Source organism: Pelodiscus sinensis, chromosome 2 (genome assembly GCF_049634645.1).
Source record: "Pelodiscus sinensis isolate JC-2024 chromosome 2, ASM4963464v1, whole genome shotgun sequence".
In the NCBI taxonomy this organism is placed as follows: Eukaryota; Metazoa; Chordata; order Testudines; family Trionychidae; genus Pelodiscus; species Pelodiscus sinensis.
The window spans coordinates 81,069,952-81,097,590 of NC_134712.1; the positions used below are offsets into that span (position 1 = coordinate 81,069,952).

The 27,639-nt window shown below is 41.1% G+C and overlaps 1 protein-coding gene across 3 annotated transcripts in view; it reads left to right on the top strand.

Annotated features, from left to right (window-relative positions):
* Positions 1 to 27,639, top strand: part of SMCHD1 (structural maintenance of chromosomes flexible hinge domain containing 1) — a 202,347-nt gene that overhangs the window by 32,281 nt on the left and 142,427 nt on the right. For all 3 annotated transcript variants that reach the window (XR_012901535.1, XM_075920926.1, XM_075920925.1), the window contains exons 8-19: positions 52 to 218; positions 663 to 756; positions 1,718 to 1,928; positions 2,882 to 3,002; positions 3,093 to 3,276; positions 3,813 to 4,010; positions 4,644 to 4,757; positions 13,184 to 13,290; positions 13,579 to 13,661; positions 13,817 to 13,930; positions 14,761 to 14,838; positions 14,921 to 15,040. Coding sequence is in view for 2 of the 3 variants with exons in the window: in XM_075920926.1 (XP_075777041.1) it covers positions 52 to 218; positions 663 to 756; positions 1,718 to 1,928; positions 2,882 to 3,002; positions 3,093 to 3,276; positions 3,813 to 4,010; positions 4,644 to 4,757; positions 13,184 to 13,290; positions 13,579 to 13,661; positions 13,817 to 13,930; positions 14,761 to 14,838; positions 14,921 to 15,040 (1,591 nt within the window). In the remaining variant the exon portion in view is untranslated. The remainder of the gene's footprint in view (positions 1 to 51; positions 219 to 662; positions 757 to 1,717; positions 1,929 to 2,881; positions 3,003 to 3,092; positions 3,277 to 3,812; positions 4,011 to 4,643; positions 4,758 to 13,183; positions 13,291 to 13,578; positions 13,662 to 13,816; positions 13,931 to 14,760; positions 14,839 to 14,920; positions 15,041 to 27,639) is intronic.

The window sequence follows — 27,639 nt, forward strand, 5'->3', positions numbered from 1 at the left end:
GCTTCTAGTTGAATTCCTGGCTTCTGTTTCTTTTTTGGCCTCTTTTCCTAGCCATCTGACTCTGCTCACATTACCAGTGATGATGAACGATTTCTACACAATCTCATAAAAGAAGAAAGGGACAAGAAGAGTTTTACAGCGGTTGTCGTTACAGGTGTACAACCAGCTCATATGCAGTATCTGAAAAACTATTTTCATCTTTGGACAAGGCAATTGGCGTGAGTCAACATTTAATTTTTGTAAAAGATTTTTCTTATTTTAAAAAAATTCCTATTTAAAAAAATTTGAATAAAGTCAGACTATAATCTGTGCTTTGTATACTTTAAGTGACGTAGTTTGTGTTTGTATTTACTACAGATTTGAAACTCTTAACTGGGTCTCTCTTGTCTGGCAACATCCGTGGTCCGGGAAGACCAGAGATGTTCCAAGACCAGAGAGTCCAGGTGGAGAGCTAGCGCCTGAGAACTCTGTGGGCTGTCAGGACAGTGGGATCCCAGGCCATGGTAGCAGGTCTTCCCAGCTAAACTGCAGTGGGGGGCCAAGAACTAATTCAAATAAATGTTTTAATATGAAAATACTTAGGTTTTGTAAATGTTTCACTTTAGATTGCTCTAGTTTTTTCTGTGTGTTTAATTTAGTTAAAACATTTTTTATAACTTCAGACACATTTATCATTACTATATCCATGGACCGAAAGGAAACGAAACTAACTCTGCAATGAAAGAAGCTGGACCTTTCAACAACATTGATATTGAGGTAGGAATATAAAAAATCTTCCTAAAGTTAATATTTTAAACATAAGAAACCTAAAAACATAAGAACGGCTATACTGGGTGAGATCAACAGTCCATCTACCCGAGTATCCTGTCTACCGACAGTGGCCAATACCAGATGCCCCGGAGGGAGGGAATGTAACAGGTAATCCTCACATCATCCCTCCCCTGTTATCCGTTTCCATATAAACAGAGGCTAGGGACACCATTCCTACCCATCCTGGCTAATAGCTGTTGATGGACCTAACCTCCATGAATCTAGCTAGCTCTTTTTTGAACGCTGTTAAAGTGCTAGCCTTCACCACATCTTCTGGCAAGGAGTTCCAGAGGGTAGGCTGAGTGAAGAAAAACTTCCTTTTGTTTGTTTTAAACCTGCTGCCCATTAATTTCATTTGGTGACCACTGGTTCTTATATTGTGGGAATAAGCAATAGCTTTTCCTTATTCACTTTTTCACACCAGTCATGATTTTATAGACTTCTGTCACCTCCCTCCCCCTTAGTCGACTCTTTTCTAAGCTGAAAAGTCCAACTCTTTTTAATCTCTCTTCATATGGGACCCGTTCCAAACCCCTAATCATTTTTGTTGCCCTTTTCTGAACCTTTTCCAGTGCCAGTATATCTTTTTAGCAATGAGGCAACCACATCTGTACGCAGTATTCCAGATGTGGCTGTACTATGGTATTATATAAAGACAATAAGATATTTTCTTTCTTATTCTGTCTTCTTTACATGGCATTAATACATTACTGTAATCATACTTACTGGTAATTGCTATGAAATGCTGTTGTGTTTGAAAGATGTGTAATTTCATGCAAAACAAAAGTAAAACTATCACAGATTTAATATTAATAACTAATTTCAAAACTGTAGTTAGCAATTTGTAACATTTTTGTTTTGACTGTTGATTAAAGGAAAAATTATACTTGTTTTGTTTTTGTTTTAGATTTTGATGTTTGAAAAAGGAAAAGTACCTAAGATGGTCAACCTTCGAGAGATAAAAGATGACATGCAAACATTGTATATAAATTCTGCAGCAGATAGCTTTGAGTTTAAGTCACATGTTGAAGGAGAAGGTGTAGTGGAGGGCATCATCCGTTACCATCCTTTCTTATATGATAAAGAAACATATCCTGATGATCCATGTTTTCCACAAAGTAAGTCAGTTAAGACTTACTAGTTAAATTTCACAACTTTTCATAAAATTGTGAAATTTAAGTAGTATGTAATAATACATTTTGTCAGTATGCTACTTACATATTTCCAGTTCTTATCACTTGTATAATTTGCTTAAAAGACTCAAGAATATTCTTTCTGAAGTAGATTGTGTCAAAATTTGGAGCTCAATAAACTTCATCCGTTTTTTTGTGGTAAATTTTAAATCTTGAGCCATCTCTCAGTTCTTTGTACTGAGATGAATTTGAAACTGAGTAATGATAACATGGAGGGGAGGGCAATTTAAACCAAGTTGGGACTTAGTACAAATTTTCAAGTGAAGTTTTACAATTTCAGCTTTAGGATAAACTATGTAATGAATTATGAAAATTGTGGACATGCTTAACATTTTTACTCTCGGAGGCCTCTTTTTGTGAGAAGTAGGATTTGGGGGAGGAAGGGCTAAACTCGTGTATACCCAAGGAAGACTGTTAATACATGCCTAGCTAAGTTAGCTTTGCTGTCAACTGGTTGGTTATCTGTTCTGCTATTTTCTTAGGGTGTAGGAAATACAAAATCAGATTTAGTTTCTGGAGTTAAAATTCTAGCCCCTGAAACTGGGTCTGAAGATAGGTTTGAGTCTGTGGTGGAGAAAGTTGTTTGGATATTGAAGATAAGCAGATCAGATGCAACAAAAAGATGCCTTTTTTGCCTGGTAGATGCCATTTAGTGTAAAAAAGGTTTCTTAAGATGAGGAAAGAAAAGGTATGTGATAAACAGAAGTACTGGTAATTAATTTTTTTTCCCCTGTGTGGTATATACCCTACTAAATACATTCTGTTTAAGGCTGTACAGTGCAACTATGTATAATTTAAAAAACTAGGCAAACATTACAATATAGTCTTCTTTTGTTTCTTGTTTTATTATGGTGACGCTGGTGTGGTTTTCAATTTAGGATTAAAAGATGACGACGATGATGATGACTGCTTTGTGGTAGAAAAAGGAGCAAGGGGCAAAAGGCCTATTTTTGAATGTTTTTGGAATGGAAGGTTAATACCATACACAACTGTAGAAGAGTAAGAGATTTCCATTTCTACAATTTAATTATTTCATTGCTTTAGTTTTTAAAAAGATTAAGTTTCTAATTATTTTATTTTTTTGTTAAGTTTTGACTGGTGTGCTCCCCCCAAGAAGAGAGGACTTGCACCAATTGAATGCTACAATCGAATTTCTGGTGCATTATTCACCAATGATAAGTTTCAGGTTAGCACAAACAAGCTTACTTTCATGGACCTGGAATTGAAGTTAAAAGACAAGAACACTCTGTTTACACGAATCTTCAATGGACAGGTAATATTTTTAATCTTAACTTGCATTTCTGCTTGGTGTACTTCAATGAATGTGATTTGTCAAGTCCTATCTTACTTCTTAGTGGTCATTTGTCCATGTCACTAAATTTTTGCACTATTTCCAGTGGCAGTTCATTGTGGAAATTTGCACAGTGCTCTGTTTAAAATTGAAAAATGAACACAATACTTGGGATTTTTGTTCTAAAACAAGTGATTTCGGTGTCTTCTCCTACACCTAACTTTTATTATATGGATGTAACTAGTTATACAATGACACAGACTTTTTATTAAGCCAGACCCTTTTCTATTTGGAGTAAGCAACAGTCTGAAAATTAACTCGATCAGTAATTAAGGATAATTTTAAACATTTACTGGGCTTAAGATCAGTCTTACTTGGAATGTGATTATTTTACAACACTCTTTTAAGAACAGATTTTGCTATGGTATCACTGACCACAATGATTAACTTTGTCGCTATTCACACCTATGAAACTGTGGTTTACATTTTATTAATGCATCTACTAAAACACTTCACAGGAGCAGCGAATGAAAATTGACAGAGAGTTTGCTCTGTGGCTCAAAGACTGCCATGAGAAATACGACAAACAGATAAAATTCACACTGTTTAAAGAAATAATTGCACGTACTGATTTGACTTCCAAAAGAATGCAGAGTCCTTGGGCTACATATTCTGCAATAGAGTGGGATGGGAAAACATACAGAAGTGGACAGTTGGTAAGTTAATTGCTTGGTAAGGTTGACACTGTTTAAAATTTTATATACATTGTGTAGAATATGTACAGTATATAAAGTAAGTGATACTAGTTAGACCAACAGATAATTTTCTGTTAACATTCTTTTAATGTAATTTTTTTTTAACATTGCAAAGGCAAGCTCTAAAATGTTAAAATATTAGATTTTTTTCATTAACCTTTATAATAAACATAGAAATGTTTAGTCCACCCCACTTCTTTTAGCCAGAATTACAAAATGGATATAAAATGAGTCTTATAATGGAATCTGATTATAACCTTAACAATGGACAGGACTGGTCACCTGTGATTTGTTTGAGCAGGAGGTTTGAGAGAAAGTTCCTGGCCACATATTCTGGCGGCCACACTAATTTAAGAAGGGGAAGTTTGGGTTTTAAGAAAAACTTCTCTGCTGACAACTAAAACCTTGGTGAAGAATGTCTAACTTCAGAAAGGTTAATTGTTTGAGTCATACATGCAAGCAAAATAATTGGAAGGTGGTTAATGTACTAATATAATTTTAATGTGTAACTTCTGTGTAGTTGAACCACATGCATCAGGAACCTTATTCAAATTAAGATTTATGATAATTGCTGAGCTATCTTTTTTCTCTTAGGTAAAAACAATTAAAACTCTGCCAATATTTTATGGAAGTATATTGAAATTTTTTCTGTATGGAGATCATGATGGAGATGTATATGCTACAGGAGGAGAGGTTCAACTTGCTTTGGTAAGTAAGCTGTAAACTAAGTCATACAAACTCTGAAACTTACTCCATTTTACAGCGTCGAGGAGTCCTGTGGCACCTTATAGACTAACCGAAGTGTTGGAGCATAAGCTTCCGTGGGCAAAGACCCACTTTGTAAGATGCATCTGACAAAGTGGGTCTTTGCCCACGAAAGCTTATGCTCCAACACTTCGGTTAGTCTATAAGGTGCCACAGGACTCCTCTCCGCTTTTGCAGATTCAGACTAACACGGCTACCCCTCTGATACTTTACTCCATTTTGAAACTCTTTATTTGATCCTGAGACTAGATTTTTAATTTTTTTAAAAAACATTGTTTAACAGACTTTCTAGAAAAGTATAAAAGCAATTTATAGTTGAAGTATAAATCTCCATAGCTCACATTATGGAGGTATGCTCATTGTTAATTTAAAATTGATTCGACAGTGCAGTGTCACAGTTGGCAATTACCATTCTTGCTGGATTTTGTGAGCTTAAATTCTGCTGCCCAGCATCAACAACAAATATGCATATATATTACAATCATGTTGTGTTAGAGTTAAGAATGGAGTAATTTTTTATCTGATGATTTCATCTAGCAGTGTATCCTGCAGCTCTGACATGAATGGGCTAAATAGTATCCTCTTGCCTAAAGATTCTGGAGGCAGTTCAGAGCTGCCATCACAGCTCATGCTAGTGATGCTTTTTCTGGGTGCTGACAAATATTCTGCCTTTTGTGGCAACTGCCAAATGGTGGTTCAGTTTGCTTTCTTCTTTTTTTCTTCGATTTGTTGTTTTTGGCTGTTCAGTGGCATTTAAATTTTTTATTTGCAGGCTTCTTTAACTGTCTCCTTGTTAAGGATTTGTACAGTATGGTGATCACAGCCACCCAGAGCTACTCTTGCACTGCTTCCCAGCTTAGCTTCTTTGCCCCCTTTCAGGTATGGCAGAGCAATCATGCAAGCAGTGAATGAAATCCAGAATGTACTCTGTGAAGTAGCTTTTTCTGTTTGTTCAGAAGGTTAAAAAAAAAAAGGTTCCTCTCTGTGAGTCCAGAAGGCTCCGAGTTTGACTGGCATATTGATATCCACAAACTTCACTGTGAAAAAACTCAATCAGGAAAGACAGTGTAGAACAAGGAGAGGTGTTGCTGATGAAGAGGACTTCATCCAGCTTGCTAAGGAGTTGAATCTTGTGTCAGCAAAGGGTGATTAAGATAAGACTTATCTGGCTGCTTGTTTCCCCTCCCCCAAATGAATCATAAAGTGCAACCTGAATTCCTGAGGAGAGAAACAGGATTCCTATACACAAGAAAGTAATTACTATTGTGGATAAGTAAGTGGGATAAAAATCGGGGACTAAATTCTTTCTTTGCCCTCCCCATGAGGCAGTGTTTGTGGGTGGTTATCTCATTCATAGTGTCTCTCTCTGTACTATGGTCACCATCCTACAGTATGTGTAGTGATTCAGAGAAGCTGGTGCTTCCTGGGCTGCTGTGCCTCAGGCAGCAGGTTAACTGAAATTGTGCCTGCCTGGTTTTCAACAAAAAGATCTTCATTCTGTCAGGGAAAAGTGCTCAGATTTGAGGCAACACAAGAATGGTAATTGTGCTTCTAATCATCAGCTACAAATTCTTGCTTTGACTGGGGAAAGGACTCCCTTCCTCACTCCCAAGGCTATCTCCATATAGAATCTTGAGCATCTCCCGCAATCTGAGACCAAAATAGAGGTGCTTGAGGTCCACTCCCCATGAAGGTTGCATCTTCATGGGATTACAGAGAAGCTCTAAGTGGAACATATTTGCAGGAGCAATCAGGTCCTTGGGACCGCTAACAAGCTATGTTCACAGTTGACTTGTGTATCAGTACTCCATCTCTGTTGCGTGGTCTCCTGACCAAGATGAAATAAATAAAAAGGGAAAGAAGTTATTTGTGTGCAAAAGAAATAAACAAAAAATCTCCAAACATCCTCAAAAAGCCTACATAACTTTTACAGAATGCTAGCTGGAAACCTGCAATGAACTTAATAAAATATTTTTTCTTTCAATCATTATTATGATATACATTTTCCTGGTAATGCCTCATTTGAGGGCTTATGATACAAAAAAGGACACTTGATTAATTGTTAAACTAAAGGGGGTGTGTGTGTGTGTGTGTGTGTGTGTGTGTGTGTGTGTGTGTGTGTGCGCGCGAGTGCATGTGCGCGAGTGCGAGAGCACGAACACAAACGAACCAAGAAAACTCCCAAAGTTCTGAGCCACCATAGCTGCAACATCTTAAGTGGCCTTTTTCCAAAACCATAAGAGTAATGAGATGCAGCACAATAATTTAAAACCTGAGCTATAAAAGTTAGAACGAAAGGTTTTTCATATATTTAGAGGGAAAGACTGTTTTCTGGTTTAAAAAAAAAAAGGGGGGGCTTATCTTTGTTTGAGTGCAGGGGCAATAATTTTTGACGGGGGGCCACTCCAAGATTTTTGGACAGCGGTCGAGGGCCCTGCACTTCCCTTATGTTAATGGAGGAGGTACAGGGTCTGGGATGGAGGTTAGCTGCAGAAGGAAGCTTGGGGTAAGAGATTTGGGTGCAGGAGGGAGAATGGGATCTGAGCGGGAGTTTGGGTGAAGGAGGCAGTTGTGACCTAGGGCAGGAGACTGGGGGTGCAGGGTTTTGGAATGTGGCATAGGGCCGGAGGGGGTTGTGACCTAGGTAGGAATTGGGGTGCAGGAGTTTGGGTTGTGATTTAGGGTGGGAGGGGATTGTGATCTGGGCCAGGGTATTGGTGTGCCAGATATGGGAGGGCGGTTTGGGTATCTGGAATAGAGGGGCAGAGGGTTGGGGAAGGGAGGGACTGGGGTGGTCAGGGGACTTAGCAGCCTGCCTGCCTGCAGAGCTAAATGCTTACAGAGCTTAAAATGTTTCTCTGCCAGCCAGCCAGCCTGCATACACTGCAGGGCCATGTGCTTGTGTGAATGACTGAGCTGGAGGAGAGGGGCCGTGGTGCTTTGCGTGTTGCCTGTCTTTCAAATAGGAAGCTCCCATTGGCCAGTTTCTGGCCAGAAACTGGCCAGTGGGATTGTGCTGGGGGAGGGTGCAGCACCTGAAACCTGTCTCCTCTCCTCTGAGATCAGAGAAATGGTACAGCAGCCACTTTTCTGAGCGGCATGCGGGACATGCAGAGAAGCCTGCCTGAGCCTACCTGCTGTGTCTGCAGTCCAGAATCCAGTGGATTAGCAGGCCAGATTTTGCCCAGGTCTGTTCTAGAGGCATCATATTTGCTTGGAGTGAAGTGTCTCAGTCCTGGACTTGGTCAAACTCTTGATGTGATTTGTGATAAGCAATGGATTCTAACATGGTGACTACAAAGGTGTTATATTACAGCCATAAATAACTATTGTTCATCTTAAATAGATGTCCTGTGCATGCAGACTTACAAGTGAGGAGCTGTTGGAGGAAATAGAGGAATTACTAGCTCAAACTTCAGAGAAGCTTCAACACTTTCTGAAATCCAGCATAGTAATCTATTGGTTGCTGCCAACACCAGAGAGAACCAAGAAAGAAATATTACCCTGGTGGAGGTGGGAGTAGGAAGGGGGAGAGAAATCTTGAGTAGAAGCTTCCAGGCAAATTTAGATCACTTTTCCTTCAAACTAGCAAAACCCTCAGCAGGACAACTTTTCTTTCTGATCCATCCTTTGCACCCAGAGTTGTACATAGCTCTCTGTAGTCACAGCAAAGCAAAGCTCATAGGCCACATCCTACAGTTCCATGACCCGAACTCGAGATTTCCTTCAAGCATGTGGCTTTGCTAAGAAAAGCTTGATTCCCTCAACAAATATAATTCACCTGAGTGTGGACAGAGATGACTAGAGATATATCATCTGTAGATGGATTCAGGAAGATCTAGGACCTGATACCTATGCTGGAGAAGTGCATGCAGCCAACCATAGCCCAGTGTCTATAGCCATTGTGATTTAGTCTTTCATAAATGGGTCTCCCTGTGGGTGAGGTCCTATTAGTTGTCTTCAGGCCTTCTGAGAGTATGATACCATTTCCTGCAGTGAATGTTGAAGTAAGTACAGTTTACTAGTCAGATGCTGTAGTGCCAGGGCCTTCCCATATGCCCAGTAGCTTCTCAGAAACTATTCTGAGGGGATAAGGAATGCTCTATGGCAGGGGTGTCCAAACTTTTTTCAAAGAGGGCCAGATTTGATGAAGTGAACATGCGTGAGGGCCGACCATTTTGCCTGACATTCTTTGAACCATTAAAATTAAATGCAAATTAACTATTTTATGCAAAGTTTATTGCAAACGGCATACTTTTCATTTCGTCACATGGATGACAAATCTAAACAGGTGTTAAATCACTCTGCCTTTCATATCTGAAGGCCAGATGAAAAAAAAAAATCCAGGAAGCTGAAATATATGTCAGGAACATTGTAAAGTACATTACATATTATTGGTAATAAAGGTTGTCTGTCAACTTTTAAGTTCAAAAAATATGAACAGGAACATAACACCAAGTATACATGTTGTGTCCAAATATATTTATAACTGATTTATAGTTATATAAATATATATTACAACTGACATTAACTGAGATTTTACAATGTATTCATCTCAATACATATGGATTTGTTGGGGGCCATAAAAGATAGATATTGCCAAATTACCTGGGGGGCCGTATTAAACCGGAACACGGGCCGCAATTGGCCCGCGGGCCGGACTTTGGACATGCCTGCTCTATGGCCTATAGATCTATAATAGATCTGGAATTTCAAAGTATGGACACTCTGGAATTCATCACTCTCAAATGGAGAAACAGTGGCACACCTTAGATATGAAAAGAACAGTGAAGACTTATATCAAGCATATGGAATCTACAAGGAAATGGTCCTGTCTTCTTTTTCCTTTGTTCGGAGGCGCCAAGGTCTTAGAGAATCAGAGCTCTCCCTTACTAGATGAATAAGACTATGTATTGTTGAGGCATAAATGCTGTCTGGCACATCTGTTCTGAAAGGAATCAAGGTACATTCCATAAGACAAGAGTGAGGAACATCCATCCCACAGGCTGGATGTGATTCACTAGGATTAGCTTAGTGATAGAAATGTAGCTGTGTTAGTCTGGTGTAGCTAAAACAAAAAACAGGACTATGTAGCACTTTAAAAACTAACAAGATGATTTATTAGGTGATGAGCCCACAAAACAGATATTAGACAGGATCACAAAGAAAAAACAGTTTCTTGCCATTTCAACCAGAAAGGACATTGTCTCAACGACTTGATTACCTGCATCCTGCTTCAAAGGCCTTTTAAGACTACACTTGAAAGAGAATCCTCTGAACTCTCATTCATGCTTAAATTCAACACTTAACACTTAAGTTTGAATAAAGACTCTAATTATCTTACCAATTACAAAGATAGCTTCCCCAATTATCTCTAATATTATTAGCTCAGACATTTACCTTCCCTCCTACCCCCCTTCTGTTCTGAAATTTGATTTGTCCTTTTCATATGTGTTCGGGTTTTTTTTATTGTATCCTTTGGTATATATGGTTGTGACAATTTTCTTCCACTATTTGATCTGAGGAAGTGGGTCTGGCCCACGAAAGCTCATCACCTAATAAACCATCTTGTTAGTCTTTAAAATGCTACATAGTCCTGTTTTTTGTTTTAGGATTAGCTTCTGAGCGTCTGCAGGTATAGCTACTCGCAGCTTCTGTTGGTTGCAGTATGCCACCTGCCAAAGGGAACTATGAGAAGTAGCACAGTTTGGGTTACTGCTTTCCTCAGCTCCCATTGTCAGGGAACGGCAAACCGCGGCCACTGGGAGGTACGTGTGGCCGTACCGGAAGACACTCAAATAAAGAAAGCATCTGGTGGTCCACCAGGAGCTAATCTTTTCAAACCACATCCAGCTGGTATGGGAGAGATTTCCCAATCCTCTTCTGTAAAATCTGTGGCAACCTCATGGGCTTGAACTTGTCATTTCACCCCAGAGATCTACAGAACAGCCACTTGATCACTGATTAACATATCTATCAGATGCTACAAGGGGAATTTTCAGTTTCTGAAGAACTCTCCTGTGTTAGAACGGTACTGACATAACTTGATCATTTGAGTCTTTCCTATGTCTTGTGTTCACTTTTGTATCCATCCCAACTCTTGTTTGCTAAGTGTTGCTTTCCAGATGTATTATGCTTCTGGAAGTCACTGATTTGCAGACTGGAAAATGTCTTTCTTAGTAATTCCCTTTCTGCTAGCAATGTCACCCAAAATTCTGTGTGTGCTGGATTGTTTCACAACCAATATTTTGCATCTTATCTTAACAATACAAGAATGGGAATTTTGCCTGCTATCCATAATTAATTGACACTTTGGAATTGCTGTTACTAAAAATGTGTAATATTTTTTTTCAGTGTCACATGGCTCAGGTGAGGACCTCGGTCAGGGAAGGGTAGGGTGTCTGCCTCGCCCCGTCATGCCTGCATTCGCTCCTTTTCTCTCCTAGCCGGTGTCTCCAATATCGCATGCCCAAATCGAATTACTCTTGTCCTCCAGCCTCTGGGTCCCGATCTATATCTCACCCTTATTGGCAGGGCAGTTCAATTCAGTATTCCAATACGACCCAATGGTTCAAGACTATTCCTCAGCAGGACAGTACAAGTCCGAAGTCCTAATATGACCCAATGGTCAAAGTCTGTAAATTGCCTCAATCAGCAGGACACCACAGTTCTTAGTCTCATTATGATCAGTAGCCAAGGTACATAATTCGTCCCTATTAGCAGAGCAGCACAAGTTCATCGTTCTGATACGACCCAATGGTCCATGTCTGTTGTAAAGAGTAATAAATAGGGGAAAGCGTTATATCCCCCAGTAGGGGGGTCTAGGCTCTCCCACTCCGCTAGACCCCAGCTCAAGGCCCTGTCAGTGGCTTGGTCTAGCCATTGAGTCAACGGGGAAAATACTGTCTCAACCCGTTGACTCTTCAACAACGGCTCACTTACCCTGTGGCCATCACTGTACTTGAACTACATCCTGCTTCCAATGTCTCTGTGCACTGGTGGATCTTAATCTCCCCTTCTTCCTCTGGGACCCAGTTACTCCCACCTGCTTCTGAATCCTTCGTGGTCATTAGCTGCATTGGTTCTTCGACCTGTGAGATAGCATCTTGGCATTTGGGCTGTCACTGGGACTTGCAGGGAACTGGCCAGGCACGTCCTCTCCCTCTGGCTAACAGCTCCAACTGAGCAGAGCTGCTCTCTTTTATAGCAATGTACCCTGAGCATGCCCAGTAAGGTAAAAGAGTTGTGGCTCCTCCACTCTCAGGACCAAGATAACCCGCTCCTGTTCAGTGCGAAGAGAGTACGTCCCGTCACACACAGTTTTGGAATATATCATCTGGCAGCAAGAGCAGAGGAGGATGTGGGTAACACGGGTTATGCTGCTGCTTGAACACCTGGAAACTACAGATAGAAGGGTGTTAGTCCATACGTGCCAAAATTATAGAAGACAGTGCTAGCAGAAGGGAAATTATTGGATTAAAAACTTTTCCATTTTCATCTCTAATATAGCATACGTGTGTGTATTTTAGCACTGAATCTGTTATTTATGCACTATAGCTTAAGTGTGAAGGACATATACATAGGTAAAGTGAATACAAATATAATGGAAGACATTTTAAATTACAACCAATAACTTTTGTTTTTTACAAGTTAATAAACAGCATTCAGTTGATACCCCTCCATACAAAAGCTTAGAAGGTTCCGTGAAATCTTATAAGATTCCTCGTGGTATTTTCATATAATCATTTATTGATATATGGAGTAGAATTCCTCGCCACCTTTGCAAGGAGAGAATCTTCATGAAAACTGTACAATAGGTTCTGTATGTGGCTTTTTTCTTCTAGCAAGGATTGCATGAATTTATATGTAATAGACCTTTCCTCTCCCCTTTACATTGTCAGGGGGCTAGTTTCATGGGGGCAACTTGTGTCATACATCTCAGTCTTCATTTATTTATATCAGTGTATGTTAGCCTACCATGCAACTATTGCAAATATAAATTGGACAGAATTCTCATAAGTGTTTGAAATGTAATTGGGTTAAAGTCTGTTTAATACGAAGGAAATTCTGTGAAGCTAAGATGTTCATGTTCATTTTAATTATGATCATACAGATGCTTTCAAAGCAACAGCCAATCACAGAAGAGATTATACACATCAGTTATTACACTATTGGACCCTTGTAACTGAATTGTATCACTGTCCACATGATTTTTAGCATAATCTAGCATCTACCGAATCACCACAAAATATATTTCAGAATATTGCATTATATCTATATCTAATTTGCTGATCCTTTAATGGAAAGTGATAATTCTTCTTTTAGCATGTTACAGCACAGATAATGATAATTGAATTTAATTTATTCAGGAACCTCAGGCGTTGTATGATGAAATAAAAACTATTCCAATTTCAAAACTTGATAGAGCAATATCTGAAAAAGCTGTTAAAAAATACATTGAGGATGAAATGGCAAGGTAAGGTATCTTTTGTAATGAAGCACTTTCTCTTGCTAAGGCTCACTGTCTAGGTTTTTGTAATTCTTCCAGAATAATTAAAATCACTAAATTGATTACTCCTGGTAATCTCATCAACTGCTGTAGTAGAAACAAAGATTTCTGAATTCTTAGCGTAACATGAAAATAAATAGTGGAGCAAATGGCATTACAAAACCTTCTGTCTACATGAGATTATGTGTAAACATCAATTATATGATAATAAAAATCAAGTTCTTAATAACAAAAAAAAATCATGGGTTTTTTTAGACTTCCTGATAGATTGTCAATAACATGGCCTGAAGGTGATGAGCTATTACCAAATGAGATCAAACTTGCTGGTACACCTATAGGTATGTTTCTTTCCATGTACTATTTTAATTTTATGTGGGGTGTTTTTTTGCATATTCATTATAATTTTAAAATAAAACATTTTTGGAACAAGAATCAACCAAATTTATATATTGCTTGTTTTAAAAATTAATCACTTTTGTTCCCTTATATGCAGGAGCATTAAGAATTGAAATATTAAATAAAAAAGGAGAGGCAATGCAAAAACTTCCAGGTACAAGCCATGGAGGGTCAAAGAAACTGCTTGTTGAACTAAAGGTTATTTTACACTGTAAGTACACAGTCTTGAAAAATTAACAAATTATTCCTTTTGTAGACTAATGCTTAGTTTTGCATTTTTTCTAAATGGGGCTTTTCGAAAAAAAAACCCAGCAGCTTAGACGGGGCATTTTTGACAGAAATACCCTGTTTCGAAAGATCCTGTATGGATCTTTTGAAATGGGGCAATTCTGTCAAAAATGCCCCATCTAAACTGCTGTTGTTTTCAAAAAGCCCTGTTTTGGGGAAAAAAGCGGCAGCTGCCATTATGCAAATAAAGCACGGGATATTTAAATCCCGGCTTCATTTGCACTTTCAGTGCGTCTAATTTACAATCCTTTGCAGACAGAGGGGTCTAGGTTAGACACACCTAGTATGTGGATTAGAAGTGCCTCTGTGTTTGGCACAATATAACTAGAGCAGAGTTTCTGAAAGTGGGCAGTGGTCCTGCTTTGGAAAAGCTGTTAAACAAAGCAGCACAGGCCTAAAAGGTCTGTAGACATGGAGCTGTTTCCATCCAAGGGGAGCCCCAGGAAGTACTGAAGTACAGGGAAATAAAAGCGGGCTTCCACTTGCTGTTTTCTCATAAATGTATGTTTCCAGTGGCAACGTTTTGGTGGTTAGGTTCTTCAGTAAAGTTTACTAGTGACCAGTGTGATAAATTGATCCAATTTAATTCAAATTTTGTGTCTCTTTTTAAAATTTAAAACTGTGGTGTCTGGGTATTTGTAACTGTGGTGTCTGGGTATTTGTAATAATAGTTGGTAGAAGTAGTATATAGAACAATAAAGATTATGATACCAAATCTAAATGTATGTTGCTAATTTTTTTTTTCTGTTTAAGCTCCTGCAGGGACTAAGGAAATAATTTCTCACATTAGTCAACATGGGGGTAAATGGCCTTACTGGTTTAAAAAAATGGGTGAGTTTGTCTTTAAAATATTACCTTCAATTTATCTATATTTTGGATTTTTTTAACTTTATTTTTATCTGACCCTATGCAGAAAATATTCACGAACTTGGGAACTACACACTGAAACTGCAGGTGGTGTTGAATGAAAGTAATGCAGATACTTATGCAGGAAGGCCTCTACCATATAAAATATTTAAATTTAATATTGTAGGTAAGGAGAATTCAAACTATTCCGATTTTCTTCAGTGAGCTTCTTCACAAATGCTAAGTTCTTATTTCTGACTCACTCTGTTAAATGTGGTTTGGGTTGAATTTCAAAATATTCATTTTTTTTTGTCAAGAAATGTAGGTTTGACATTTTCAGCAAAGACAAATTGATGTTTAAAGATCTAGGTGTAATCTTGCAAAGGGGCTGAGGCCAGATCTACACTATGCCAGAAATTCGACTTAAGATATGCAAATCCAGCTACAAAAATTGCATAGCTGGAGTAAATATACCTATACCAAATTTATGGGGTGGCCCCACTGCTGGAGGTTGATGGAAGAAACTCTTCAGTCAATTTCCTTTCCTCCTCAAGATTTTGACTGCGGCAACCTCAGCATTTAATTTAGCAGTTTCTTACTAGACCTGCTAAATCGAACCCCAGAAGAGTGTCAATCTTTCTGGAAGTATAAACAAGACCGTAAGCACCTAGCAGCCACTTGAGGTGCCTGATTTCCAGTATCTGGCCCCATTGGGGTTCACACAACTGTGCTCAATTGCCCTAGAAGCCTGTAAAACCCCTAAATTTGCTCAACACCTTTTTTTCCTCTCCCCGCGCCCCCAGTTAAAGTTCCCTAGGTACCCATGTTTTTGCCTCTGACATGTCACTGCAGCCCTGTGCCAGGCATCTAGATATCTGAGACCAGAACATTTCATAAATCAGGAAGATTTGCCTATGGGGCCTACCCCATGATTAGAGCCTGCTTACTGAATTGAGCTCTTTTAGGTATGCTTACATGAAAGGGCTGGGGGACAAGGTTGTGGAAAGGAGGAATTCCCTCATAGCTTTAAGACTAGAAGCTGGGTGTCTCGCATCTCAGGTGAGTACTCTCTGGTTCAAGTCCCTCCTCCACTTGAAGGGCAGAAGAGGTTTGAACTGTGATCGGTCACCTCTCAGGTGAATACCATAGCCACTGGCCTATGGGATATTTTCATGTGTACAGCTCCTTCAGTCTCTTAGATTGAAGTTCTAGTTTGGATGAGTAGGGAGACTGGTTCCTGGGTCTCCAGTCTTGTGAATGAGTGCTCTAAACATCAGGCCATAGAGGAATTTTCATGCTTACTTGCTCACTTTCTCTCTCTTTCCCCCAGCTCTAGCCTAGTGACTCTTTCATTATTTATTCACAGTGGAACAGCTTCAACAGAAGAGACTGAGGGAGCCCCACTTCAGAATATCTCATAGCACAGTGGCTAGGACATTCACCTGAGAGGTGGCAGATCACTGGTCAAATCCCTTCTCCTTCTCAGGTGGAGTGTACGGAGGGCTTGAACCTGGGTCTCCCACATCCCAGGTAAGTAACCCAGTCCATAGACTAAAAGTAAGGAGAGTAGTGCCTCATACTCCGTCGTCTTGCCACAATACCATAAGCATCTAATGCCAAGAGAAGGTTTGCATCTGAGAATAAGATGCCTCTCTGGAGCCCAGACTCCCTCTTTTGGATCCTGTCTGTGAGAGTAGAACAGGGCTTCATTTATAACCCTCTCTTTGGCATCTCTCATTGGCTAGTTTAAAGGTGTGATGCCTAGCATGCTGGTTTTGTGAATCCCATTCTGAGGCACCTAACTCCTCATTAGTTATATAGGAAGCCTAGGCACCAAACTCAGGCTTTGAGATTCCCAGTGATTTTCAAAGTGCCTAAAAGTCATCCTCACTGTGCCTAAGTATCTTTTGTTATACCTAATCCAGGTATCAAGTGATAAGAGCAGGAAAGAATCTAATGCCTGCTGATCCACCGTATCCGGCCTATGACAAATCAGATGATTGCTCTGTCTGTCAGCCTTATAAAAAAAAAAAAAGTATTATTTTGATGGAACCTAAGTGCTACCCTTCAACTTAACTTCCATAAAATATTTATAAAAGAAAAAAACAGTTATTCTCCTTAGTAGATTTGAACATAGGGTACTCACATTAGATTTGGGAACTTGAATTATTTCATCTCACTAACATATCCTACTTTTTATAAAACTAAGAAAAATTGTCTGACTTTACAATATATTTAAAAGAGAGTAGATATGATACAGAAATTGACTATTAAATCCAAATGAGATTGTATAATCTCTTATATTTTGAAGAGTTTACTATGTATGGTAATTATTCAATAAAATGAACAATGTTTGAAGTTGAAATCCTACAAATTTAAAACTGTTCTTTTACTTCCCTTTTGCAAGCAAATTAATAAAAATTCTATTACATATATTTAATTTCTTGAACTTTCCTGTAAGTGTAATCTACGTAAAATGACTTTGCCTGGTCAACGATGGGCCTTATCTGCTATTCTAAAATATTCCAATGTGTATTGCAATCTAATTTAGTTTTTGCTGTCTTATTATAAGAAAAAATTTACAGAACATCAAATTCATCAGTACATATTCAGTATACAGGCAGTCCCCGGGTTACGTACAAGATAGGGACTGTAGGTTTGTTCTTAAGTTGAATCTGTATGTAAGTCGGAACTGGCGTCCAGATTCAGCCGCTGCTGAAACTGACCGCCAGTTCTGACTTACATACAGATTCAAATTAAGAACCCCAAGCGTCCCCAAGTCAGCTGCTGCTGAAACTGATCAGCGGCTGATTCCAGGAAGCCTGGGGCAGAGCAACTCTGCCTCGGGCTTTCTGTAGTCAGCGCTGGTCAGTTTCAGCAGCGGCTGACTTGGGGACGCCTGGGGTAGAGCAGCTGGGGTGCTGCTGGGTTGCTCCAGTAGCACCGCTCCTCGCTCCTCGGCGCTACTGGACCAACCCAGCAGCACCCCATCTGCTCTGCCCCAGGCGTCCTGATTCAGCCACTGCTGAAACTGACCAGCAGCGGCTGAATCAGGACCTGGGGCAGAGCAGCTGGGGTGCTGCCGGGTTGGTCCAGTAGTGCCCAGAGTGGCGCTGCAGGACCAATCGGCAGCGCCCCAGCTGCTCTGCCCCAGGGTCCACAACAAAAGCCTGGTCTGCTGGGGGGGGGGGCACTCTAGCTGCGCGCCCCCCCCCCCCCAGCAGACCACAGGCACGGGGAATGAAGCCGCAGCCGCGGCGGGTTCCCGCGCTTCTGAGGCTTTGCTCTGGCTTTACTCCCCGTGCTCTGGCAAAGCCTCAGAAGCGGCTTCGGTCCCGGTGCCCCTGGTCTGCTGGAGACGGTCTCCAGCAGACCAGGGGCACCGGGAGCAGCTTACGAACGGGGCTTTCTCGCCCCGGAGCTCACAGGTAGCAATCCGCCACCTTGACCTCCGGGGCGAGAAAGCCCCGTTCGTAAGTGCGGATCCGACGTAATTCGGATCCGCGTAAGTCGGGGACTGCCTGTATAGATAACTTTAGAAGATACAGTTGTCTTCAAACTCAATAAAGCAAACTACAAGAAAGAAGACAGCATTTTCCACTACTCTTAATGTTAGTTCATTATTTGTTCCTTCAATATACTCTGTTATATCTAGATTCGCTATAAAACAAGCGTATGATGGGTCATATGTTTCAAAGAGAATTAACTGATTCTGATTTAAGACAATGTGGAGCATAAGTCTAAAATGCACACTCTGCTATGCTTGTATCATGTACTTCAGTCACAATGTTGCTAGCTTTTTATTGATAGGATAATACAAATGAAACTACCTCAGACATGCCTGTTTAATTTTCTTTTCTTACGTCAGTGAAGCTGTGCACCTTTAACTAGTATTTGAAAATGTTTGTAGCTTTTTTTCTGGAGCAATTCAATTCCATGCCATTGTGCAACCTTTATTTAACTTTGTATGTCTATGGAAAACTATGTAACATTCATACTAGGGATGTAAAAGTTTACCTGATAAGCACTGCATTACTGACATGCTTATTGGGGTAACTGTTTAACCGGTGCCTGGGTTCAGCTGAAGCAGCACTACCCTGGGCAGCTGGCTACCGCAGTCCAGCTGGGCCACTGTGTTGCACAGTGACCTGTTAACTGGTTAAATTTATAGTTTTAACAGGGTAACCTATTACATGGGATTTTACATCCCTAATTCATACGTTGATGTCTTGTCTTATGTTGCCTTTCATAACTATGATCAGGGCTTGACAAATCATGTGAGTAGATTACAAGCCGGCACAGCGCATTCTGCGCAGGCACAGCGTGTTCTGCGCATGCACAGCTCACAGAACTGCATGGCTGGCGAGCATGGCTTGCTGCTGCTTGGCGAGCCCTGACTATGACGACACTTCAACTTGCAGTATAGTATTATTTATATGCCTTACATACTATGGAACCTAGGAGGTTATACTATTTTCTATAATTTTGGGCACCTTAATCATAGCATTTCAGAAACAATCTGTGATTTCCTTTATTCCTTTTAATTTATGATTAAATATTTATATTTCACTTCGATTGGGATCTCAGCTAAGATATAGGCTTCCTGCCTGAATGCAATAATCAGCCAAACAGTCTAATCTATGAGCTGAGATTTTTTTTTTTAAGTGGTCACTGGGCCTTGTCCATCTGTCTTTAACATATCTTTAACATGGCTACCCCTCTGAGACTTTAGAAATGCGTAGTCCTGTGGCACCTTAGATACTAACAAAAATATAGAGAGTATCATGAGCTTTCTTGGGTAAAACCCACTTCATTAGTTGATGAGACTAACTTGGATACCCCTCTGAGACTTGTCTTTTACTGATCTACCATACAGTAAGTAAGCAAAGTGTCCCCATCTAGTGGGCAAAATGTGTTTTACTTAGAAAGTGGTAGGATATTGCTGACCTGATTTTGCAGCTCATATTATCAATTTCTAAGGCACAGCTTTTGTGTTTACTCACTATTGTGTTTGTCAGGAGTTCACAATCAAAAGAGAATTGCATCAGTATACTGGAAATATAAACAATTTGGACTTTAAAAATGACTTTTCCAGTAACAGCTCTTTCTTCTTTGAGAGATGTCCCCAGGGTGCTCCACATCAGGTCAGTGCGCCACCGCCAAACCTTCAGTCGGAGACTTCAGAGCAGCACCCCTAGGACTACACATGCACGCGCCTCCAACTGCGTGCTTCTACTGTGTAGCCATCACACATGCACAAGCCCTCCCTCCCCTCAATTCTTTCTTTACCATTTCCAGCCAGAGGTGAAGTTCGGCGGTGTTCCTTACCTCATTCCACATTTTAGATAAGTAGTTCCTCTTCCAGCCTGTTTATTTTCTAGTTAAATAGTTGTTCAGCGTTTTTCGTTTAAAACAAACAAAAAAACATTCACCAGTTAATCCCTTCCCTTAGTTTAAATAGAAAGGTGGTGCCATGCCTGGTTCACCAGGTTTTAAGCGCTGTTCTGCATACAAAGATCTCTCTCTGATGTCTGACAGACACATACAATGTGCCTGCTGCCTTGGCAAGATGCATGTATCCCAAAAGCGTCCCCCTTGTGCAAAGTTAAAATCTAGTGCTCAGCGAGACAGAGACTTCCTCTAGCCCTTGTCTGTCTTGACACAGACACCAGTACATTCCAAAACACCAGTATACCACAACCGCAGTCCCCATCCTCTCAGTGACAGCAAACTCTTGAAGACGACCATTCCGATCCATCACCTGACACCTCCCCAGACACAAATGAATCGCTGGATGAAACAGTCATGCCTCCTCCTCCAATTTACTGCAGATGATTTTGCACATTTTCAAGACCTTTTTAAACACGTGTCTTCAGAACTTAACATTCCTTTTCAGGTTACTGAGAACCAATATGAATCGATGAACATTCTACATTCTGTGACACTTCTAAAATAGCATTACCCATTAATCCAGAAATCATGGCGCCAGCAAAAACAAAATGGCAAACTCCTGCAACAGCAACTCCTGCTTGTAAGAGAGCTAGCAAAAAGTATTATGTGCCACCCAAGAGCTCTGAGTTTTTTACTCACTCAGTACCTACTTTGCTGGTGATGGAAGCTGCCCATCAAAAAAAAACAAGCAATAGCATTTCAGATCCATACCATCGGATCGTGATAGCAAAAGGCTCGATTTGTTCAACACTGCAATTCCAAGTTGCAAACTATGCTGCTCTATAAAGTAAATATGACCATAGAAATTATTCTAAGTTTAATTACTTTATTTCAGATGTTCCTGAGGCAAAGAAACAACAGTTTAGGGTTGTAATTGCAGAGGGCCATACAATTTCTTAGGATCGCCCTACAAGTTGTCTTACATGTGGCCAACGTGATGGCATAGTCTTCAGCTACTCTGGTGGTAATGGGAAGAGCCTTCCAGTTCCAACTGCCACTTAAACAGCAAATAGTGTGGTAGCACTTTAAAGACTAACAAAATATATAGATGGTGGTATGAGCTTTTATGGACACAGTCCACTTCTTCAGATGACTGGAGTGTTTGATGTCCAGGATCAAAATATATGGCGGGGGGAGGAGGAGAAAAAATGCGAGGGGAGGAGACAGAGGCAGAGGGTAGTATCCTAAGAGGCAGAGATAAGTATCAAAGAGAAAGCAGAGTATGTATGTAACTGGAAAATAACAGATAAGCTATTGGCACCTAAAAACTAGATAGTTGAGAGGCAGATAAGAACCATTAGTTAGCAATTAGAGAGGAAGAGAACTAAAAACAGATTCTACACAGACATAAAGAACCATTGGCATCTTCACTGGTTGGTTGGTAGGTAATGTCCCAACAATCCAGGACCTTGATTTAAACCATTAGCACGAGAATTAAACTTGTGAATGAATTGTAGTTCCAATCCTTCTCTGTGTGTTTGCCTTGTGCAGTTGTCTGTAACAAAACAGCAACTTGGAGATCCCTTAATGTGTGTCCAGGTAGGTTAAAGTGTTCACCAACAGGATTCTGTATGTTCCCTTTACGAATATCTGATTTATGTCCATTAATTCTTTCCCATAGGGACTGTCCATTTTGTCCAATGTATATTGCAGTGGGACATTGCTGGCATTTAATGGCATAGATCACACTATTGGATGTGTAGTTAAAAGAGCCTCTGATTTGGTGGCTGATGTGGTTGGCTCCAGTGATGAACTGTTTTGTGTAGATATGTGGGCAAAGTTCGCACCAGGGCTGATTGCAGGGCTCAGTTCCTGGATGCTTATGATGTAGCTGTGTAGCATGGTTACCGAAAAAAATTGTTTTAGGTTGGGTGCTTGTCTGTAAGTGAGAATAGGCCTCTGAGCATAGAGATAATTTTCCAAGATAGATTGTGGATAATGAGTTGGAGGGGTTTAAGTTGTGGACTGGAGGTAATGACAAGTGGAATTCTGTTGTTTTCTCTTTTTGGGTCTGTCTTAAAGTAGTTCATGTCTGGGTACTTTTTTGGCTCTGTCAATCTGTTTTTTGAACTTCTTCAGGTGGGTATTTCAGTTTTAGGAATGCTCTCTACATAGTTCTTGTAGGTGTTTCTCTGTCTGTGGGATCGGAGCAAATCCGATTATATCTTAAGGCTTAGCTATAGACAATAGATTGAGAAATGTGTCTTTGATGGAAGCTAGAGGCATGGAAGCTAGAGGCATGAAAGTAAGTGTAGTGGTTGGTAGGTTTCTGGTATAGGTGGTGGAAATTTTTCCATCATTTAATTGTACTGTAGTATCAAGGAAGTGGATTTATAATGTGGACTGGTCCAGGTTGAGGTTGATGATGGAATGGAAGTTGTTGAAATCCTTGTGAAATTCTTCAAGAGTCTCTTTTCCATGTGTCCATATGATGATGTCATTGATGTAACGCAAGTAAAACAAGGATGTTAGGGGGTGGGATCTGAGGAAACGTTGTTCAAGGTCAGCTATAAAGATGTTGACATATTGTGCCATGCGGATGCCCATGGCTGTGCCGCTGACTTGAAGACACAGATTGTCTCTGTATTGGAAATAGTTGTGGTTGAGTACAAAGTCGCAGAGCTCTGTAATCATGTGTGCATTTCTGTCTTCGTGTATGGTATTCTGATGGCCTGCACTCCATCTTCATGTGAAATGTTTGGTGTAAAGGGCTTCTAGGTACATACTGGCCAGGATAGTATTTCCAGGTAGGTTACTTATGTTTTGAAGTTTCCTTGGGAAGTCAGTGGTGTCGTAGAGATAGCTCAGAGTGCTGGTAGCATAGGGTCTTAGGAAGGACCAGCCAGATAATCCTGTTGTACTTGTGCCAGTGCTTGAAATGATGGGTCGTCTGGGATTTCCAGGTTTATGTATATTGGGTAGCAGAAGGCTCCTGGTCAGGGATTAAGAGAGGTTAGTGTAAATTTGGTCCTGAGCAGCATCAGGGAGTTTCATAAGCAGTTGTTTCAGGTGTTTTTTGTATTCTTTAGTGGGATCACAAGAGAGAGGCTTGTAGAATCTGGTATTGGTGAGTTGTCTGGTTGCCTTCTCTTCATAATCTGTTCTGTTCATGGTGACTACAGCGCCTCCTTTGTCAGTCTCTTTGATTACTAATGGTTTGATTACTAACTAATGGTTCTTTGTCTGTGTAGAATCTGTTTTTAGTTCTCTTCCTCTCTAATTGCTAACTAATGGTTTTTTATCTGCCTCTTCTAACCATCTAGTTTTTAGGTGCTAATAGACTCTCTTGTTTTCTAGTTTTTCTGGTTACATATGTACTCAGCTTTCTCTTTTATACTTATCTATCCTCTGCTTCTTTATGGTCCTCCCCCCCCCCCCCCCCATTTATTTTGGTTCTGGACATCCAACGCTCCGGTCATCTGAAGAAGTGGGCTATGCCCACAAAAGCTCACAATACCATCTACATATTTTGTTAAAGTGCTACCAGACTATTTGTTGTTTTTTAACGTTTTTCCTGTTACAGACTAACTCGGCTACCCCTCTGAAGTTTTCTTTCTCCAGAGAAATTCAATCCACCATCGAAGATCTCCTATTCGATGGACAGAAGCTCTTTGGAATCAACGCTAATGATGTGCTGCTCTCCACAAAAGACTCCAGGGCAACACATAGTTCTCTTGGCATTCACAATCCAGTATCTAGGAGACCGTACAAGTATCAGCCATACTCTAAGCCACAATATCCTAAGTACACTCAAGAATACACCAGACAAGACCAACATCAGCAAAATCATAGCAGAGGCAGAAATCAATGACACCAACTTCTAATAATTTGCAACAGTGGCAATAATCTATAGCAGCAAATTTGAGGAGAACATCAAGGGTCAAGAGAGCCTCTTGAAAGCCTCTTGCATATTCCACCACAATCCTTATCAAGGAAGCTTTTTCATCACTGTCTACTTCCATTTTTAAACAACTGGTGACATATAACCTCTGATAAATGGTGTTCCAAATAATTGAACAAGGGTATACTGCCCACTTTGTCTATACCTCCTTCCCAACCCTCTGCTCAGTTCCTCTTCAGGGACCACTCTCAAAAACCTTATCCAGCAGGACCTAGAACATCTCCTTCACCTAGGGTCCATTGAAATAGTCCCGACGCAATTTAGGGGGAAAGGGTTTTTATTCACATTATTTCCTCACTGAAAAGAAGTTGGAAGGATGGTGACCCAGCCTAGATTTTCAAGCACTGAACAAATTAATTAAAAAGCAGTTCAAGATGGTGAGGCTTGCTGCCATTATACATACTGGCATTGTATCTAGGTGACTGGTTTTCATCCCTCGACTTGCAAGATGTATACTTTCATATATCCATCCATCCAGCTCATAGATGTTTTCTCCTATTTATTTTAGGTGCACAGTACTACCAGTACAAGATTCTACCATTTGGCCTTTCTACAGCTCTGAGAGTCTTTTCAAAGGTCCTTTCAGTTGTCACAGCATACCTATAAAATTGTGTCCTCATATTTCTTTACCCGGATGGCTGTCTTCTCAAAATGTGCTCACAAACCGACTCTTGTTGTTCAGTGAGTCACAAGGCATTCATTCCAACACTTAGGCCTGCAAATAAACAACGCCAAATCAACTTTGATCTCTACACAAAAGATTAAATTCATAGGGGCCTGCCTTGATTCCACAAGTGCCCTTGCTTTTCTTCCCACAGACCATTTCAACAAGATAGTTGCTGTGGTAAAAACGTTGCAGTCCACTCTCAGAGCTACAGCACACGACTGCCTTCAGCTCTTGGGCCGCATGGCAGTGTGTAACTCTGTTGTCAACAACAGTCGCCTTCATATGAAGTGTCTACAAGGCTGGCTCAGGAGAGGCTACAAGCCCAATATCCACCCATTATCCAAATATCTCTAGATTCTTCAAGTAGTGTCCCTGTGGGTGCTCCATTCTAGGTGAAGGGTCGCCCTGAGCCGCAGATCGGAGCTTTGCAAAGCATTTCCCCCCTGTTGAGCCACGCATGCTCAGAAGGCGTCTCGAGCCCTTCCCACCCTCTGCAGTGTGTGGCTCAACCCCCTCCCTTTCAGTTCCTCTTCAACCGCCTTCATCAGCGGACGGAGCGAGCAGGAGTTCCCTCTGTCTCTCAGACTGCTTTTCCATTAGTTAGGTTACCACAGTTTTTCTCCTGTTATACTCCATTAGGTTTCCTTGTTTTTCTCTTTAAAATAATAACAATTTTTTTATAAGAAGAACGAAACTGACAACAAAATCTCCCCTCGGGGACTGAAATTTGCTACAGAGCGGAGCCCCGGTGAACCGGGGCTCGCTCTCTATTGGCTGCTCAGCTGGGAAAACAAACCACATAAAAAGGAAAGGAAAGGGCTATAACAGTCACAAATAAATAAAACACTGAGAACATCAACAGTTTAAAGAAATAAGAATCTCCCGAACTATGTCTGCCTCCTCAGGCTTTAAAAAATGTGAGCAGTGCCGCGAGCCTATGCCGGCTTCTGATGGCCATACAAAATGTATTTGGTGCTTGGGGGAAACTCACTCACCCCACAGCTGCACACATTGTGCTTCCCTCACAGCGAGAGCTAGAAAGGATAGACAGCTCCGCCTGAGGATGATTTTGTTTGAGAAGGCTCTACAGCCTACAGAGCAGGGGGAACCGCAACATGAAACCCCCCCGCCACCAAAAACTACAACAAGGCAGAGAGCCTCACCGTCGCGCTCTCTCCCGCCTTATTCCTCCCCAAAGACCCAGGGAGAGTGGCAAGGAAGTCTGAGGACCCCTGCTAACAAAGCAGAGGGAAGATCCTCGCGTTCAGCACTGGAACCGGTGCGCGCTGCCTCTGAGCCGTCCCGGAAACGCGCTAACCACCCGGGGTGGAAAGAAAAGCTGGCGCCGCTTCAAACCGCGGCGCTGCTTCAAGCCTTGCCACCGCGGAAAACTCCGGCGCCGCTTAAAGTGACGGCGCCGCTCAAACCCTCGGCACCGCAGCAAAAAAGACCCCATACACAGCCGGCACCGACTGCAGCTGTAAAACAGACCTCTACACCGTCGCCGGCAGCAGACAGCGAGATGCACCCTCATGAGTCTGCTACAGAACACTCTCAGACAGCATCTGACACTCACAGCAGGCAGCAGCATTCATGCCTGCTTCCCACTGACTGCTCACCTGGGAGATCCTTTGCAAGGCATTCCCCTCCCAGATCTATGTCTCCAGTGTCCTTGCAAGACGCTACCTTACTGGATGATGACCGACATACGACATATTCTTTGTGACACACGTCGCCAAGGAGGTCTCGCTTCTACTATCGTAGGGCTGGACCACAACAAAGCCCATGGCACCCTTATTGGTCTTACCCACCCCCACCTTACCCACCCCAATGGGGGCCCTGGGATCACTGGGACCCATACAGACGCCGGTCCTCAGCCCACTCCACACCATCTCAAAGGAGCCTGCCTCATCCACAGCTCCTACCTCCTGCAACACACACGGAGGAGGAGGAGGAACGAATTTCGGTCAGTGAATCCGATATTCAATCAATAAACATCACACACCCTGACGACCTAAGTGCCCAACAGGATGATGTAGTTATACCATCAGATACAGTAGCGATTGACGACCTCAAACAATTTCAAGAACTATTTAAGTGAGTAGCGACAAGTCAGCATGTCTCCCTCCAAGAAGTGAAAAAGAAACAACATCACTTGTTGTTAAAGAACCTGCATCCTACACTGCATAGTAAGATTGCCCTGCCAATTGACGAGGCAATCATGGAAACATCTGAGGATCTGTCGAAGACACCCGCATCCATCCAACCAACTAATAAAAAGATTGACAGAAAATACTTCGTTCCACGAAAAGACAACGATTTCCTGTTTACACATCCACAAGCAAACTCCTTAGTTGTTGAATCGGCACAACAAAGAGCGAAGTTGCCACAATACAAAAATGGCAATATGGACAAAGACCATAAAAAGCTAGACTTCTTCGGCAAGAAGATATACTCCTCTTCTACCCTACAACTAAGAATATCAAATTATTCTGCCCTCTTAGCGAATCATGATTTCGATAATTATTCGAAGTTGGGAGAACTGATACCACATCTCCCTGAATCCAAAAGATCTATCTTGAAAGCAATAGTCCATGAAGGCCATACGATTGCTCATACCGCTCTCCAAACGGCAATGGACGTCGCTGACACCGCAGCCAGGACTACAGCTACAGCGGTAGTCATGCGTAGAACTTCCTGGCTACAGTCATCTGGAGTTCCCCGAGAACTTCAGCCCAAAGTAGAAGACTTACCATTTGATAAGCAA